Source organism: Hyperoodon ampullatus (genome assembly GCF_949752795.1).
Source record: "Hyperoodon ampullatus genome assembly, chromosome: 5".
NCBI lineage: Eukaryota > Metazoa > Chordata > Mammalia > Artiodactyla > Ziphiidae > Hyperoodon > Hyperoodon ampullatus.
Window position 1 is genome coordinate 54169670 of NC_136918.1, and position 19494 is coordinate 54189163.

Genomic DNA, 19494 nt, shown 5'->3' on the forward strand with positions numbered 1-19494 from the left:
GTGCTCAATTAAACTTGAGGATGATAATTAATATTTTTAAGGAAGTGAAGGCTTAAATTCCTTTCCTGATACCATGATACATTTGTTCCTTTCCATTATTTCCTTTCTCTGAAATATTTTTCACAAACATAAACAAGTTTAACAAATGTTTTTTTAGGAAACTACTAGGCCTACAAATATGGTATTTCTTTTAGCATCAGAATTATACCTTCTGTTTAAAATAAGCTAAAGCCCACTCCTCATTTTCAGATAAATGCTTCATATTATATATGAAAGCAGAGACAAAATCCAATAATAAAACAGACAAAATAGAGACATCATGAATAGCATCGAGATTCAGAAAACTATACCTTCTTCCATCTCCCACACTAACCCCTTCCCACCCACCCATCCACCCATGATGAAGTGTCATTTTTCCTATGGCACTTCTTGAAAAATGACATCAGGGAATAATAGAGTGCAATGTGGTACAGGTCTATTTTTCTGTTGCTTTACAGGTTAATCATAGTGTAGTAACAGCACCAGCTATTTTGAAGGGGTGGCATGCTCACTAGACAGGGACATTAATCATGTTCTTGGCCTCTTAACAACCTGCACCCCCTTCCCATCCCTAAGCACACACATATACTTTTGTTCAGTACTAAAAGCAAATACCTATAAGTTTAAAATTATGACCTTGGAATCATTAAACTCTGATTTATGTACATGTTTAACTCCATTTCTTTTCACTGTCCCCTCTCTCCCACCCTCTTAGCAACTACTATGACCTTGTTGAAGGAACTTGATATACTACTTCCTTGCAGTAGTTTGGAACAATATATTGGAACTTTCATAAGGCAATCTGATACCTGTCAACCTACTTGTCACGCATTTTCTATTTTCTAGCTTCAACAATTCAGATGCTTTAAAGCTTCTTGAAGCTCAGCCTTCAAAATGTGAGTATGTTGATTTGCAGAAAGATTCATGCCTTGGCAAACTTAAACATAGACTCCCTTAAAAATATCATCATGGGACTGATTATTAAATTAATTACAAATTTATCATGTCTTAGGGTAGATCCTGCAATTAACATCTGTGCCATATTATTTCTATTTTTTATATTAGGAAGGGGATTTAATTATCTTGATCTATGCCAACATATTCATTTCCAAATACAGACTCTACATTGGATATCCTTACAAAATATTTTCATAACTTAGTAAATTAATATTGAATAAGTTAATATAAGATAAATCAATTAAAACAATGGGATACCAAATTTACCCAGCAGACTGGTAAAGATTTCTTTTAATGCACACTATTAGCAAGAGTGAGATTAAAAAACATGCTAGTGCTCTTCCATAAAGGTTTTAAAATGTACCACCATTCAGGAAGGACTTCTCAATATGGGGTTTAAAATATTAATACTTTGACCCAAACTTTATGCCTAGAAATATATCCCAGAAGAACTAGAAAGAGAAACAAATATCAAGTTTAAAAATGTTCCACAAAAAGATTACCTATAATAACAAAACAATGCAGGCAAACTTATAATAGGTGAATAGTTGCATTAATTATAGTACAGTTATATTACAGATTATTAGGTTTTATGATCCTTTTTATATATTACTGAATTTGGTTTACTAATATTTCATTGAGGATTTTTACATCTATATCCATCAGAGATATTGGCCTGTAATTTTCTTTTTTTGTAATGTCTTTGTCTGGTTTTGCCATGAGGGTAATAGTGGCCTCATAAAATGAATTTGGGAGTGTTCCCGCCAATGGATTATTATTTTTTAAAACAATATGAAAAACTATATTATTATCTTAAATAAATGAGAACAATACATACACAGTATGATCAACATTTGATTAAAGATAGGAAAGAAGGGATAAAAGATGGAGAGGAATTAAGGTTTGTAAGCACATAGCAACCATGATCAAAATATTAATTTAAAAAAAGTTTCCATCTACAAATGTAATATTACCAATAATGATGTTTCAAGCAAAGAGTAGAACTATTTTACTTTCTGGTATAATATTTTATTTATATTATGCTACATAGCAGGATTCTCTTTGCAAGATATAACCAAAAGAACTGTGGCTACTAAGAAAATATAAGAAAACGGAATTAATTCTGACTAAATTCTTAACCAACATTCCCTACTTTCTTTCCAGTTTTCTGACTTGTGTTTTATTTCAAAATTTATATTTGTCTCACTAAGAATCAAACACAGAAATTCTAATGATCCTCTGTTAAAAAATACCCAAATATACTTTTGCTCAAAATACTGCTCAAAATATGTTGGCATGCATATACACACCACTTGGGGCTCATAACACACACAGTTTTACAAACTTCTCACAGTAGTACATGGTCATAATCTTTAAAATGGAATAGATGGCAGAGAGTTAGCACTTGAAATTTGCTCAGTTTGTTCAAGGTTCTATCATGTATTCCTTTGTTTAGAAAATGTTCTTAAATTAACTCTTGCTTTAAAACACACCTCACAGATACTGTCTCCTTAACTGAAGACTCTTCATTTTGACAACTTTTTACTTCTCTTTATGCCTCTTTAAGCTTGAAAGTTTGGAACATATTTTCAACTATACCATGGAAATAATTTGCTGTAGTGAGTACCTCATAGCCTCAAGGTCACACCCATTGAATAGCAACACCTTTTAGAACCCAGGTTAGGCGAACACCTAGCTGATACTGCCAAAGATCCTATAATAACTGGTTCAATCTAAAGTTTTCTTAACAACTCGTATTATTAGATTACAGACTGAAGGCATTTGAGCAGGTTTATTCAAGAATACTTATTTGTCCTACACCAGGACTTTCTATAGTTTGACATACCTAAAGTTTAGGGTCTAGACTTTAGTCATTTTCATTTCCAAGGCCTTTAGATCTTAAATCAACACAGGCAGATGTGTCCACTCAGGGTCTATAACTTCCTTTCTAGATCAAATTCTAGCTACCCTGAGCTCTAGAATCTCAGAATTCCCTGCTCAGATGGCCCCAGATCTGCTTCCAGTGATTGGGCAGCCCTCTTCTTCAGGTCCATTACCTTCAGGGAAGACTGTGCTTCCAGTGCACGACCATAGGCCCAGGGAGTAAGTGAGGAACAGATGTTTATGGTGGCTACGGATTGTGCTTAAAAGTGTAGGCCAAGGATCAAGGGTCAGGGGCTGGGGACCAATTCTTCCTCAGTCATCACATTTTGCCACAGGATTCTCAGAACATTCTCAGAACATTCTCAGAACATTCTCAGAACATCTCTAAGAACATTAAATTCAAACCTTCCTTCCTCATAACTTTAAACAGGTATTTGTCAGATCACAAGGAAAGAGCATTTTTATTTAAGAGTTTTTTTTAGTTTGAGTTATAACATTTAAATATTTAGTGTTTAGCCATATGGTATAATGACCTCTGTTTATACTACTGCCTCATAGTGTTAGGGGAAAACCAGGATATGGCTTCACCTTTAAGCACATTAAAGACATCAAGTCAATTGAAACAGACTAAATTTCAGAGTCAACTAAAAATTTGAAAATAAAGAAAATGGGGAGGGGGCAAAAAGAGTGGAAGTAGAAGATTATATAGAAAAGGCAAGGGATGAAAAAAGAAAGAAAGGATATGAAGAGAAAGACCACATGTGTAGGAAAAGGTGGAAGAAGCCAGACTAAAAAGGAGAGAGAAGTTGAGAAAAGAGGTGAGAGAGTGAATAGAACATATAGAATAGGAGTTTAGAAGAGAGGGAGGAGCTGTAGATAGAAACAACCGGCCGGGTATAGGGAGAATTAAGTCTGTACTTTCTCTTCTTAACTCCTTCAGTCAAGTACCATATCCCGCTAAGTTTCTATCTCCTTGTACTACAGAGGAATGGATTAAACCACCTAGGTTCAATGAACAGTGTTGCTCTAAAAGTCAGTGAATCTACGAGTGCTTCTTATCCATCAGTCCATCAGAGAGAGTCGGGCCAGGCACATCTCTGGACCCACCACACTTAGGGACCATCGTCTCACCAAAGAGGCCTTTGATTTCACTGTGACCACTTTGATTATCCAAAGTCACCCCTGAACTGGTGGGAGTCTGCAAACCAGTGACTGTCAATGGAGCAACCACTCCTAACCTGGGCCGTATGGCTGCTACATGAAGATGTGCTCTGAATTTAACCTCAATGTTCTGCCATGATCCATGTCCTAATCTGATTTTATTGTTTCAAAGACTAGATCTCAGCAATATTAACATGAATTTTTTTTAAATTCAACTTTCATATATATATACATAAACATATATGTGTGTGTGTGTGTGTATATATATATATATATATATATATATATATATATATATATATCATCTGAGTCATATATTAGAAGTTATCTCTAAACATGGAGTATGTGTAAAATTTCTAATGTTCTGATAAGAATTACCAGTAAATAAAAATAAAGTGACAAGATACTAATTTAAAGAAAAACTGAAAATGACCATGTGCATAAAGCTACAGTTTATTTTTCCTACTTTTGCCCAGTTATTAGTACCACAGAAACACTACACTATTTAGATTTAAAGTGTTCTTCACTGATATGAGAAAATTGGGTCAGAATAATTTAAATGCTAAAGCTATTAACAAAAGACTGTAGCAATGCGAATACTGATAAATACTTCGTTCTCTTTCAGAATTCTTTCCATTCATTTACAATCACAGGGACAGAAGCATCATGAAAGGAGACTGAAGACAACTGAAAGCTCTCTTGAGACTAACATAAAAGCCAGCACTATCATGAGGAAGCAATAGCAAACTGTATAAGCTAAGTGGCATTGGCTTCAATGCATGTTTTTATATTTTAACATTTATGAGACTTCAAGGCCACTGTTGTAACCTTCCTTGTAGTTTCTATAGAAACATTTGCTTATTTAAAAAACAAAACTGTAACCTTCTGTGTGAAACACTCTAAGCTGTGAAACAGATAGAGAAGACCCGCAATTCCAGATGCAAATAAAATAGTATGAAGAAGTTGTGGAGAGAATAGAGAAGGAAATTCATTCATGGCCACAGTCATCATCCACAGCTATGTGAGCTCCAGATAGGCCATTTCCTTCTGAAGTTTATAGTTAGAGCATATGGGTACCAATACTGCTCTTAACATTTTAATTATTCATTGAAAAAGCTCATCTAATTAGTCTCCAAAATAGTTTTAGATGTCAAAATATTCTACTTAAAGAAATGTGCATTATCATTGAAATTAGGAGAGACAAAATTGTCCATCCCCTCATCTTCCAAAATTACTTTGGAAATAAAATTAGGAAACAGGGGATGGAATAAATACAACATATTAAAGCTACTGGCCTTCACATTAAATGGACAGTTAAAATGTCATATTACAAAGGAAAACACAGATGAGCAAAACAATTTTCAATTTTTATTTTTAAAATTTAGGAGACTAAATACTCAGGTTTAGAGTAGTTCGGTGTTAGCAGATTTTTTCTCTAATGCTTTTTAATCCATTTACCTATATTTGTTTGAAATGTAAACTTTGGATAGCTTAGAATCTAATTTTAGTCTCTGTTTTGTAAAAGAATATATAAACTACTATAAGTGAACATTAACATCAGTTTTGTCATTACATATAAATTATGGCTCTTTTTAAATTCAGTTAAGAAATATTACCCACTTCCAGTTGTTACCTAATTTTGAGAGTCATCAAAGCTGAAATGTTGGGCTTCCCTGGTGGCGCAGTGGTTGAGAGTCCACCTGCTAATGCAGGGGATGCGGGTTCGTGCCCCGGTCTGGGAAGATCCCACATGCCATGGAGTGGCTGGGCCCGTGAGCCATGGCTGCTGAGCCTGTGCGTCCGGAGCCTGTGCTCCGCAACGGGAGAGGCCACAACAGTGAGAGGCCCGCGTACCGCAAAAAAAAAAAAAAAAAGCTGAAATGTTTAGAACCTTTGCAAAGGAAACTATGAAAAATAGGAATTAAGTAACATAGCATTCCACTGCATTCTAAATGCAGTGGGAGATGGAAAGCATTTTAGAACTAATTCATTTTATCTTGAAAACCTTGAGAAATAGTGTAAGAGTAGGGAAAAGAGCCCAGAAATCTGTTGCTAGAGTGCCAAGTTTGAAACCTAATTCCATCACTTGATAGATGTGTGATGTTGGCCAAGTTACTTGACCACTTTGTGCCTCAGCTTCATCTTTAATGAAAGTAGTAATACTAGTACCTTCTTTATAAGTTAGTTATAAGTACAAGGATTAAATTAAATGAATAAGTTTAAAGGATTTAGAACAAAACAATGTGTACCACAAATGTTACATGAGTATTTGTTAAACATGATTTTCCTTGATACTACTCTGCCTCTATCTATTGACGTCATTTCACTCTACATAAGAGCCCTCTTAGCCAATATGATTCGTCCAACTGATTGGAAGGTTAATATCTAGAAGCTGATTCAAATAAGTAACCAGTAAAACAAAACAAAACACTACACATGTAAAATAATACATGTTAATTGAAAACTTGTGCATGCATGTTTATTGGCCAATATTTTCATGTAAAGCCAAGGCCTTTTCTCTGAATACTGATCTGTTGAATAAAGTTCTATGATTTCTTCCTTGTCATATATTATCTACATTTCATGCTGCCTTTTATTTAAAGTGGAATTATTAAAGACATTTTTGAAGTATGTTGAGTGCAGAATGTGTTTAGATGACTACAATTTTCCCCAACTTTGAGAGTTGCCTGGACCATTTCACATCAATTCTTTATTAGCAACTCACCTTTTAAAATGTTACCACTACAGGTTTCTAAGAAGTCATTTTTTTCATACTCATGATTCATAATTTTATGTAACAATTAAATTACCTAGTTACTAATGACAAACACAAAGAGCATATATAGGTCTGAGAATAGAGCTGACTCCAGGCAAACGTACCATCGAAACAGAGAGAACAGAGTGTGCAAAAATTCAGGAAGGATCTCATTACAATGAGCTTCAAGCCTTAAGCATTAATCATTATGTTTTAAGGGAGTGAAAATTGTCAATGAATCCCACAAATCGGTTAAGTGGAAGTCATTTAAGACAAAGTCTACTGTACTGACTTATTTGATTGTTTATAGTCTGAGTCCCAGTCTAGACTGTGGCCACTGTGAGGAAAAGAGGGCATTTTTGGATTCATCTTTGTATTTCTAACAGAGTGCTGGATTACAACCAATGCTTAATAACTAAATTAATGAATGTGTTAGAATGAGCCAATATCTGAATAAATCACATCTGGAATTGCCTTATATTCTTAACTTAAATGTTGCCAAATTTACAACTTGGTCTATCATTAAACCTATTGTAAGTAGTATTATTGAAATTATCAAAAACTTCATTATAAAACAAGTCCCCTCATAACAGGCATGATCACAAGATCATCCCTGAAAAGAGCGTTGGAGTTAAAATACGGTGCGTATGCTATATATCTTGATCCAATCATTGTAGGCATTCAGAATAAATATTCTTATTTAGAAGTCCAAGCAAGGACAATTGCTAGGGGAATCTGTCTCCCTCCCAGCCATTTCAAAATATCAGGCAATTTGAAATATGATCTTTTGAATTATCCAATTGAGTCTTAAGAATTTCTCCATTCTTTGCCTTTTCAATATTTGTCTCATATTTCAATTTCTTGTGTTTACTCCTCAGGCTGTTGGAAGCATACTGTAACTTTAGCAGCACTCCCTCTGTGACAGGCATTTCATATACTGTACAATCAAAGCTTTTCAAGTCTGCTCTATAACAGTTGATTTGTTGATTGGGGTTTAACCTTCCCTTCTAAAAGAAGGATTCCAAGGAACAAAATCCTTTGTAGGGTCACAGTTTATGAGAGTGTTATATTCCCTACTTCATGCTGTTTGCCAGGTGAATGGGATGGTAATACTCAAAGATGACCAGAAAAGATAAACACAGGTTATATAGAAGCACAGTTCAAAATCCTTGTAACAGGGACTTCCCTGGTGGTGCAGTGGTTAAGAATCCGCCTGCCAATGCAGGGGACACGGGTTCGAGCCCTGGTCCGGGAAGATCCCACATGCCGCAGAGCAACTAAGCCCATGTGCCACAACTACTGAGCCTACACTCTAGAGCCCATAGCCACAACTACTGAAGCCCGTGCGCCTGGATCCCGTGTGCCACAACAAGAGAAGCCACTGCAGTGAGAAGCCCGTGCATTGCAGTGAAGGGTGGCCCCCACTCGCCGCAACTAGAGAAAGCCCAAACGTGGCAATGAAGACCCAACGCAGCCAAAAATAAACAAATAAAATGAATTTTTAAAAAATTTCTTGTAATGGCAAAGTTAAACAGCTAGTCAGATATTATAAAGGATAAAGCACAGTCATCCCTTAGTATACATGGACACCCCCATGGATACCAAAATTCATGGATGTTCAAGTCCCTTATATAAAATGACGTAGTAGAGTTTGGCCCTCCATACCTGCAGGTTCTGCATGTGGATACGGAGGGGCCTACTGTAGAACAGTTTAACCAAGGCCATTTCCCCAAATCAGTATTTCTTCAAATGTGGTCCAGAGACCTGCAAGTGTCCCTGAGACCAAATCTATTTTCATAATAATAGTAACATTACATGGCTTTTTCACTCTCATTTTCTACATTCATAAGTGTATAGGGTACAGAAAGTCCATTAATAGGGTTTCAGATTCCACACTGGAGCTAACCTTTAGGAAACTAATACTTGCCATTTCAGTATAGTATCAAAGAAAAATGTCTGTCATTACATGAAAAGACTATTAGACCATATTTCATTCATATATTTCCACCAAAACAACACGTTACAACAGATTAAATGCAGAAACAGATATGAGAACCCAGCTACCAAGTATTAAGTCACATTAAAGAGACTGGCAAAATGTAAAATAGTACACTCTTCTCATTTATGTTTTCTTGTCTTGGGAAATGTAATTACATTTTATAAAAATAAGTTATTTATATTGATTTATAACAAGTATATTACTGATATTTTTAAAGAATTAATAAATACTATATATATTTCTTCAGTTTTAACTTCTAATATGGTAAGTATTTGCACATATTACTCACATAAACAAAAAACTCTTTTCTTTGGAGTGTGCTGTACTCGAAGAGTGAAAATGGGTTTTTAGAACAAAATGTTTGAAAACCTTTACTCTAAATGAAGCAGGTCTGATCTGAAAATAACCATACCATATATTTTGTTCTGACATTTTCCTTTTCCTAAAATAACTTACAAAGAAAAGGAATGAGCTAGAGAGAACACTGAAGACCCCCTCTCCATCCTGTTTCCAGCTGGCACATTTTGAAGTAGAAGAGGTAAAATCTCATTTCTAGGTGACATTAATTAGTTGTATAGCTATCAGTATAAAACAAATTCTATCATATACTACAAGACATCAGTACAGCTTATGCATAGTTACACAAATTATTTGGTCTCAAGTCAAGAGATTTTAATTGACTTTTGAACTCTTATTACCTGTTAACATAACAATGACAGTGACTAATTTCCCAACAGAAAATGTAATGACAGAATGACCTCTAATTTAAGTAAGATAAGTTTTTCTTTAACTTAGAATAAAACAAAGAATCAACATGTAAACTATGAGTTACTTTGCTGCAAAATGTGTTTATGTGTATTGTATCTGCACAAATTATCATTTTTATCCCATAAAATTACCTTAAAGTTCACACAATACACACTCTCATGCTGCTGTCTATCAGTTTAAGAATCAGAATTGATATCAAACTTATCTAACTTAAAAAGAATTAATAAGAGTTTCAAAATACCTAGGCTACATGGTTTTCGTTTTCTGGGTTACCAAAGGGCATTAAAACAATTATGCAAAAACCCCTGCTATAGAAAAGCTATCATACCCTTTTATCTCATTATCATTTAAATGTTAAATGCTCCATTATAGAAGTAAATTGGGTTTAAAAAGGAATTTTTAAAGCAGAAGAACAAAAAATATAAGGTTAAACAGAGTGAAGAATCAGAGCTTCAAACTGTAATATAAAGCTTACTAGGGCAAGGATTGATCTTTTGGCATACTAAGAAAGCCAGGCCCTCTGACATGCCCTATATAGAGTAAATATACTGATCTGGAACAAAAATTGTATGAAACAGCTGTTAAGTGACAGAAGAAATGTGCATTGGACCACCAGCTTGTCATAAATATTGCACTCTTAATCAGAAAGCATCTGTCTTTTCATTTCCTTTTCAGCAATCTCTGTATTGTATTTAATCTGCGCAGAATGCTTCTCCTAACAGGTGCAACAATGTTTACAAATTGAAAACCTTATTTAAATGAAGTTTACAACTAAAGACGTTTCAATTAACAAGGCAATATCTTATGAGAAGGAATAATTCTAACATTCGGCAAACTCATAGATTTCTTTGCATTTGTGAAATTTAATTATTGGAAAATTAGAGTATAGATGCCAAAAAAGCTAAAGATGAAAGGTGCCTCAAGGAATCTATGCAATATACAGGCATCCAGAGAAACTACAGGGAGAAATTGCTGGTGGGAATGTGGATAGTATGAAATATTGGGAATGGATATTATAAAATGTCATATTTCATCAAAAAATAATTTTAGAACTAATAATGTCCAATATGTCCATAAAAAGTGGTGTTTATGGCACTAGTCTACTTTCCTAAAGGTAATTTTTCTCTTATTATCATTATTTACTTGTTGAAATTGAGTGTAAAAGATTTATAATCAATCTTGCTGGATTAAAAAAACTGTCAGAAATTCTAAGGCTTGCATTATAATCATCTAAATAAATTTTAAATGGATAGTTTCTTCAAAAATATTAGTATAAATTAGCACACTTAGAATGCATATACAATTTTTAAAGTGAAAGGACTACAAAATTATCGACTTTAACTTTTTTACTCAAAATTAGTGCAAAGATAATGAACTCACTTCCTACAGGGGCCAAACATGTAATAGAGGTGATACAAGTCTGGTGAAACATGTGGCCCTTTAGGTTGTTCAATCATTCATTTCCCAATATTTGATAGAAAGAGATATTGAAGAAATATTCTTCTTAATATTGTAATCATAATGCACAATTTAGCCAGTTTTTTCCATGGAAAAAAGGAATCCATTTCTTCCAAAAATTCAAGTTTTCAATAAAGAGCAGAACAAACAAAAGGTATTTGTGGACTGGATCTGGCCCTTGGGCTTCCAATTTACAACCTTTAGTGTAATAGTTGAGAACATGGGCTTACTGTTAAAGAGATCTAAGGTCAACTTCTATCTTGGCCATTTATTAGCTTTATGACCTTGGATCAGCTACTTGATTTTAAGCTCCATTTCATCCTCAGAAAAAAAAAAAGTGTTAATAATAAAAGGTGACTCATAGGGATATCACAAATATTGAATGAGATGAGGTAGTATAAAATATTTGCTAATATAAAAATTTTAGCAAAGCAAGCACTCAATAAGTGGTAGATATTACATACTATACATATAGTATATTATGCAATACATAAATATAATATATATTTTAAATTTAATTGCATGGGAAAGGCTCTAACTTCCTTACCGGCTTTTACTAATTGACATAGGATAAATATCCTTTATATTATGGGTAAAGCCTTTCAGTGTTTATAATTCCTCTTAATAACTGTATACAGATATCTATTATAGGTTAACACAGAAAGCAAAAGTCATTATCCGTTCTTTGGAGAATTTACCATACAAAATTATCTTATCTCAAGCATTCATGTTTTGTAAGGGACAAATCCATTAAAAAAATTTTCCACACTAAATCACTATAAACAAGGTCATTAGTTATAAAGCATAGAAGATTCTCTTTTAATTGCTTTTTTGGAGACAAATACAGTAGAAAATGAAAATTATTTTGATGATGGGATTTAGACATTCTGTGTATAATTTGAAAAACTGATTAGCTTCTTCAGACGAAGCCAGTTCTAGTGAATAAACTTTAGCCTGAGGAGTTTCACATTATAATAGTACCTTCTGAGAAAATCACTGGGACCTGTTTCCAAATTTTCTCCCATTAACACCTCAGATCTTCCAGCTGATCCTCATCAAATCCCACCCCATCAGCCTTAGAAGTTTGTTTTTCTTAACGATTAACAAGCTTCTCCCTCCCACTAATGTCTTCTTATTGAAAAAGTTTAGAAATTCTCCCTAATATGTAAATCAGATAATAATAATTATGATGATAGCTATAGTTGCTGGAGGCCTTGTTATATGTTTAATGTTAGCCAAGCCCTTTACATGTATAATCTCATTTAATCCTTACCATGGCTCTCTAGATTCCATAAGTATACCAAGTTCCCCTCATCTATAAAACAATTATGAAAGAAGTTAAATCATTTGTCTAGTACTTGAGTTCAGAGTCAAGTCTAGTCCCATACCTAAGGCTATACTATATTGCCTCTCTAAATTCTTGGCTTAAACTCAACCAAAATGAATTAAACATGTATTGGATAAAAGCTTTCATTCAATGTGTTAACATGACAGGAGCTGGATGGGCTGGGATGGGGGGGGACGATAAAAAGATGTTAGAAGATATCAAGCAGGAAAATTAAAAGTGAGTTAATTTCTTAATACCTCAGTTTCATTATATGTAGTGGTCTTGGTAAGAGAAAAGATACCTCTATACATGTACCCCATTTTCAAACAGTAATAGCATATGAAAATTCAATTTAAAAAAAATAGATAAATCACAGTGATTACTTTTGCATTACCCAAGAATTCATCTCATTACAGTAGGAGTCACCCAGAGTTTCTCCATCTGTGAATTTAAGTTGTTAGTGATCATTTGTGTCTACTGAGGGAGTAAGGGGTGAGGGTAGAGGGCTGCAGAGAAAACTAAAGGTCACTTTTGCTAAAAGCTATCAGATATTAAGATATTGCATATCTGACGTTGATAAAAATATAATTTAAACACAACTTTCCAAGAATGTCTATAATTTGAAAAACAAAGAAGGCTTTAGTCTATTTTCCAGACACTATTTTGTTAATGAAATAGTTACATCAAGAAGGCCACCCCAGAGGCTTTCAAATAGCTCCCAATAATGCATGCACAATTTGTAAAAGAAGGAAAAGTCTTTCAGCAGGTTTGGATCTACAGAGAAACAGTTTCCTGTGACATAACTCTGAGAAAGATTAAAAGGTTTAATGTCCAACAGAAGAATGAACATGCTTAAGGTGAATCAGTTCTCTGTGATATTCTTTGGGAAAAAACTGTGTATCCTCACACACAAAAAAAGTAGCATCTTTTTAGTCAAGCAAACTATTGACAAACTTTGGGAAGCTAATCCACAAGACTCTCATTAACATACAGTACATGAAATGCACTTTCCCTTGGGCAAGGAGAGGAGAATCTATTGCACATGTCATCTGTTTCTGTGAATTCTGAAGATTACAATTATGTTTTGATGTTAATCCAACAACTGCACATTTCTTGCTGTGAAGCACACTGAAAATGTGAGTGACAGTATAAATCTTTTAAAATTGAATTCAACACTATTTAAAAGAGCTGATGTTTTCAAATATTCTTACAAAGCCTCTGAACAACAAGAATAACTTTCTAAATGAAGCAGCTTCTTATAGTTACCTATTGGGTAAGAAAGACAAAAAGCCAGGATAAAATAAAATTCTGCATGTCTGCTATATATATTGTGAGTGTTTTGCATTTTTGGAAACACTCACCTCTAATGCTTTGATGTCCTCATAAGTAAACCTCACGGTGGGAACTCCAAGATGGTTGATGAAGTAATCGGCATCATCTTGCATCTGTACAGAACTGATATTTGTTTCTGGGCACTGACCTCTTCTGGAACAGTTGAAATTATTTTTCTGAAAAACATAATTTAACTTGTTAGCACACACTATGCTTCTTAGGTTATCCCTAAATCAATGCTACTCAAAACGTGGTCCACAGTTCAGCAGTATCAATGGCACCAAGGAACTTATTCGAAACATGAAATGTAAATGCTTAGTCTCCACCCATGTCCTCCCAAATGGGAAACTTTGGGGATGGAGTCCAGAAATCTGTGTAAAAACATTCCTCTACTGTGCTCATACTCACTGAAGAGTGACTAGCACTGGACTAAATCAAGCTTTGCTTGTTATTGTTGCTTAAAACGCATTTTTATCATAGATTTATTATGATCTGTAATGACTCGTTAAAAGAGAATGGTGAGTCCCTAAAAAGGTTTAGTTTTGTCTTTTTTAAAAGTTTTCCCACAAATTTAAAGGACAGCTTGGTAAGATATAATTCTATTCTAAAAATGTTTTTTGGACAACCACAGAAAAAAATTTCTCAATTCCCTTGTCAAAGCATATCCCCACATATGTTAAGAGTATATGCTAAACACCATGGGTCAAGGAGAACCACAAAGCTAAGTTCAACCTCTAGGGAAATAAACGGTGATAGACTATTATTTCTTAAACTAAGAGTTGTCTAGCATGCAAAACAAATGGCAGTAGCTTTACAAAAATAAATCAAAGCATGATTAAACAATTATAACCAGTAAAATAACTGTTCCTATAACTATTATTGATTTAAAATGTCTTCATTAGTAAAATTTCAAAAAACCTAGAATCTTTCTGTGATGCTGTTGTCTCAAGTATGAAATGTGGAAGAATGCCAGTCTCCTCGGCAGGAATCATGAGGGAAATGAGACAATAGTGCAAGAACATCACATCCAAAATTGGGCAAAACATATGTATTCAATGTGTGTTTGCCATTGAATCAAGACATTGACTCTTCAACCCCTTCCCATGCTTCTTTGGCATGATGTAATTTCAAAAACACTTTTAAATATAATCCATCAAAAGATTTGGAAATATGAATTTTAATATTCAGAAAGTGAGTTTTCCTAACTTTTTTCAACTACAGTGCTAGATCTTTCAAACATATAATAATGTTTCATTACCTATCCATTTTTTTGAGGTCCTAACAGAAAGATATCTGCAACAAATTTAAAATCAATTAAAATGGAAAGTCTGTGTAAGTGTTTATAAACTAGGCATGGTTTCAGCTTCATGTTATTTGCAAATATCTTGGGTAATTAAGCACTTTGGAAATAGGAAGTAAAAAGAGTGTTCTAGCACACAGTCTAACCAGAAACCTAATGCTTTTTATGGTGACCCCCAGAAATTTTCTTCTTTTGAAAGCCTAATTTTCTGAAAAGACAGTTAATCCTCTTTCACTCCCTCATATACTCCTGGGGCAAAGACTCCTGGAGGTTGTACATCAACTGGGATAGTTTGGGGAGGGTCTTGATTATTCCAAAGAAGAGCTACCCTTAAGCGCTAGATCACAAAAGGCAAAGAGACTACATTGTGTAAGAAGTCCCAAGTATTTTTGAGAGATCCAGTTGAAATCAGTTTTGAAAACTGGTAACTTTGAAGGTATTTGTTGAGCCAGAATAAACTTTTTTCTAGTTGAATTTGATTGCACTGAGCAGGCAAGACATTCACCAGTGTCCCCTCACTAGTGTCTCATGCTCAGCCTGTCTCACTCATTCAAATGTACTAAATGGTGGCTGGAGGCATTTGAATTTGTGAAACCTAGGCTGTTGCATTCTTGTATGTTATTAATGTGGCTTTGGTGGAATCTAGTCTTTTCTCAGATGCTTATAAAATAAATTTTAAATTTTTGCCTAAGTGGTCTACTTCCCCTTTACTGCAGCAACATCTATGTCTTTTTGAGATAGCATATGTACCCTACTCATCATCAATGAAAATATTGATTTGGTTTTAATTTCATTTCATATACACAATTCTTACATCCACTCTAAATATCAGCCATGTTCCTTAGATAGAAAATTTTTCTCAACAGAGGAATGCCATGGATCAAAAATTGACAACTCTAAATTCCATGAGTTGTCTGAAAAAAAATTAATTAAATTTTTAAAAATAATTGTGGTTTTAAATTTTGATATCACTTTTTTCTTTTTTTCTGTGGTACGTGGGCCTCTCACTGTTGTGGTCTCTCCCGTTGCGGAGCACAGGCTCCGGATGTGCAGGCTCAGCAACCATGGCTCATGGGCCTAGCCGCTCCGTGGCATGTGGGATCTTCCCGGACTGGGGCATGAACCTGTGTCCCCTGCATCGGTAGGCAGACTCTCAACCACTGCGCCACCAGGGAAGCCCTTGATATCACTTTTACTCAGTCATCATTTTTATATAATAGCTTCCCTCTGACAAAAAGTATTAATTTCCCATATGTGCAAATAATTAAAATGGCAGAAATTGACCCACTCCAATCAATACTTACATTCTTTGTTTGATCTAACAGTTACACAAAGCAAAATTCTTGTTTTGCCTCAGTCTTTTACGGGCCCCAGGCATTCTTTCCAGGGGCAGTACAGATTCTCTAGTCTCTCTGTTCTTTCCATGACTAATCCCATTGCATAGATTTAATATTTTCATTGCATTCCATTTTCCAGGCAAATCAAAAGGGTAACATCCAGCCTTCAGAATCACATTTCTTAAAATACTTCTGCATCCTTTCCCCTACTCTGGCTTGCTTTACTTTATCCATTTATTGAAAAGTCTATCTTTTCCCTAAAGGTTTGTATTGCCACCTCCGTCATACTTAAACTCCTTTGTAAACCAACTCTAAGATGGCAACAGGCTGAGCATTACCTAGAATTGCTTTAAAATTATATTTTGACGGTTAAGATCTCTTAAACCACATCTATGATGCTAACATAGACTATTTACAGAGGGAAAACAGGGTACAGAACAATAGGGTTGCATGGCCCAAGGTGTAACTCGACTCTACAGCTTGGGACACTGGGATATTGAGTTTCTTGTCAGGGTTAAGCTCAAATGAAGAGTAAAAGCTTCAAGAAAGTCAATCCAAGATTGGAGGATCAGGGGTGACACAGAGTTCCCTAAGGAGCCTTTCTGGGGCTTGTTCCTTACCTACTGAGTTTCCCTGTAAAGTCTTGTAGAGGACTTCTCTTGCCAGCCCACAACATTTCTCCTCTCTGTGTCTCTCTCTGTCTCTCCCACCACCTTGTTTTCTACCGTCTAGTCTCCTGTGATTTAATCAGTGATGAGGGGCAGAACTACAGGACCCTCAAGCCTATGTTTATTTTGTCCTTTTGTTCCTAACTAGTTTCAGAGTAAAATAGGATTAAAAAAGAACCCAATTTTCAGATTGATTTTTTCCCCCAAGTTATTTCATTTGGGGATCTTCCTTAAGAGGAGAACATTCCTGGCACACAAACCCTATCCTCGAAATCTTTTTTGTTATTCACTACTTTAAAATCTAGGCCAGATTTACAGACCTGAACTGATCCTAAATCTGCTTTCTATCTTAATGTGACTTGTTTTTCCTCACAGCACTGCAGTGGATTGTAATGGATCCACATCAGGTAATAGATACTTATCTACTCAACCTCTGAAACACTAATATCTGAAACGGAAGTAGAAAGAAAAGTTATTTCCTTCATTTTTCTAGAAGTTAGCCACCATGGGGGAGAGAAGGTTGATAACAAATTTGTGCAGGTCAATCAATTTTTAGAATTTATTTGCAAGGCTGAGTAAATTCAAATTAAGTATTTCATCCAAGGAGTTCAAAATGTTCCACAATTAATGTTTGATAACAAACATTTTTATTCCAGTTTATAAAATAAGCAAGTTCAGGCAAAGACCATGATTATGTCACTTGTTTAATCTCCTACCACTAGTCTGTTGAAGACCTGAAATGAAATCACTATCTCAGTCCTAAAGGGGTATGCTCTTTGCAAGTATACTTTTAAGCTGAAAGGCAAAACCTCATAATAACTTATTACAAAAGTGAAATATAAAGACATTAAGTCAACATTTGTATTAATTGAATAGCAATACCAAGACACATTGACAGGTTTCTAAAGTATTTAAAAATCTGTTTAATAATTCAAACATTTTATTTCTCCCACATTCTGCTTTCCTTTCTTACATATTCACTCTACATACATAAGAAATCTAAGGTGATTACTTATTCAAACAGCAAGAAAAGCATAACATTCAAAATGAAAGTACCACATTCTACATATTATAATAAGATTAAGTCACTTTATCTTCATTTCAGTATTATTTTGTAACTTCAGTTGTGTAGAAACAACTTAGCTTCCAGATGTTCCCAGTGTAATAATGTTCACATTGTGATAATGATGCCTATGGTATTTAGAAAATGATTTCTTATTATAGGCACTGGGATGGTTAATTTTATGTGTCAACTTGTCTAGGCCACAAGGTGCCCATATATTTACTCAGTATTATTCTGGGTGTATCTGTGAGCATGTTTTTGGATGAGATTTTTATTTGAATTGGTAGACTGGCTAAAGCAGATTGCCCTCCCTAATGTGGATGGGCCTTAATTCAATCAATTTAAGGTTTAAATAGAACAAAGGGCAGACTTTCCCACCAGTAAGGGAGAACTCCTCCTCCCTGACTGCCTTGAGCTGGGACATGGGTCTTTTCCTTCTTGGTATTCGGCTGAAACTTCAGTTCTTCATGGGTCTCAAGCCTGCTGGCATTTGGGCTGGAACTTATACCAGCAGCTCTCCTGGGTCTCTAGCTGGCCAAATGCAGATCTTGGGACCCTGGAGAACTCTAACTAATGTGGACACTCTTAGATGATAGATCACCTATTCGAATAATAAATTTTAATCAGAACTAGTGAAAAATTAAACTTTAATGGTAGAGTTTAATGGTAGAGGTTTTTGGTGGTTGTTTGATCAACTGGATGTAGTTTCACACAATTTTGTTACATTTTTAATTTTCAGAATTTATAAACATGATCCCAGGCAATGTGAACATGTAAACAGGTGAGGAATCATAGAGAAATTACTACATTTTGAAACTACAAAGAACCTAAAAATCCCAAAGCCCCAAGGTGATTAACCTGAGCTCCACATAAAAAATTTAAGAGATCTGTGAACCTGGTGGACCAAAAAAAAAGCATTTTTACTTTATTCAATTCCAACTGAAATTTAACCTTTCATTCAAATGTGAAGAGACCATAAACCCAATAGTATTAGCATTATCTGTAACTTTGTGACCTAATGAAATGAGATATTTTCATATCACATTTCAGTTGTTGGATAAACTCACCACTAATTTGAAAAGAAGAAAGTTATGAGATACATTGCTGGATTTTGGTATTTAATGTGTTTAATTTTTTTAAGTTTATATATTACTAAAATGCAAATTTGTGTGCTTTCATATTTAGCTAATTGCACTTTGATATAATTGGTTTCTTTTGTCATCCTGTGTATTTTAATTTAAGCATTTAAAAACACTATTTCTAAGAATGAGTCTATATAGGGTTAACCAGCCTGTCAAAGAGTTCCACAGGGGCGATCTCTCCTTGCAAAACAGTTTTATTTTACAAATTAGAAAACTGAGGCCTCAAATCAATACAACAAGGATTTGATCCCAGTTCTTTTCACTCCAAATGCAATGCTTTTTCCTCTCTACCATGCTTATATAT

General features: G+C 34.6%; 1 protein-coding gene across 1 annotated transcript in view; it reads right to left on the minus strand.

Annotated features, from left to right (window-relative positions):
- Nucleotides 1–19494, minus strand: part of NAALADL2 (N-acetylated alpha-linked acidic dipeptidase like 2) — a gene marked incomplete at its 3' end in the record, with an annotated part of 1068176 nt that overhangs the window by 250033 nt on the left and 798649 nt on the right. Inside the window, exon 10 of the mRNA XM_079705513.1 lies at nt 13710–13856. Within this exon, the coding sequence (XP_079561639.1) occupies nt 13710–13856 (147 nt within the window). The remainder of the gene's footprint in view (nt 1–13709; nt 13857–19494) is intronic.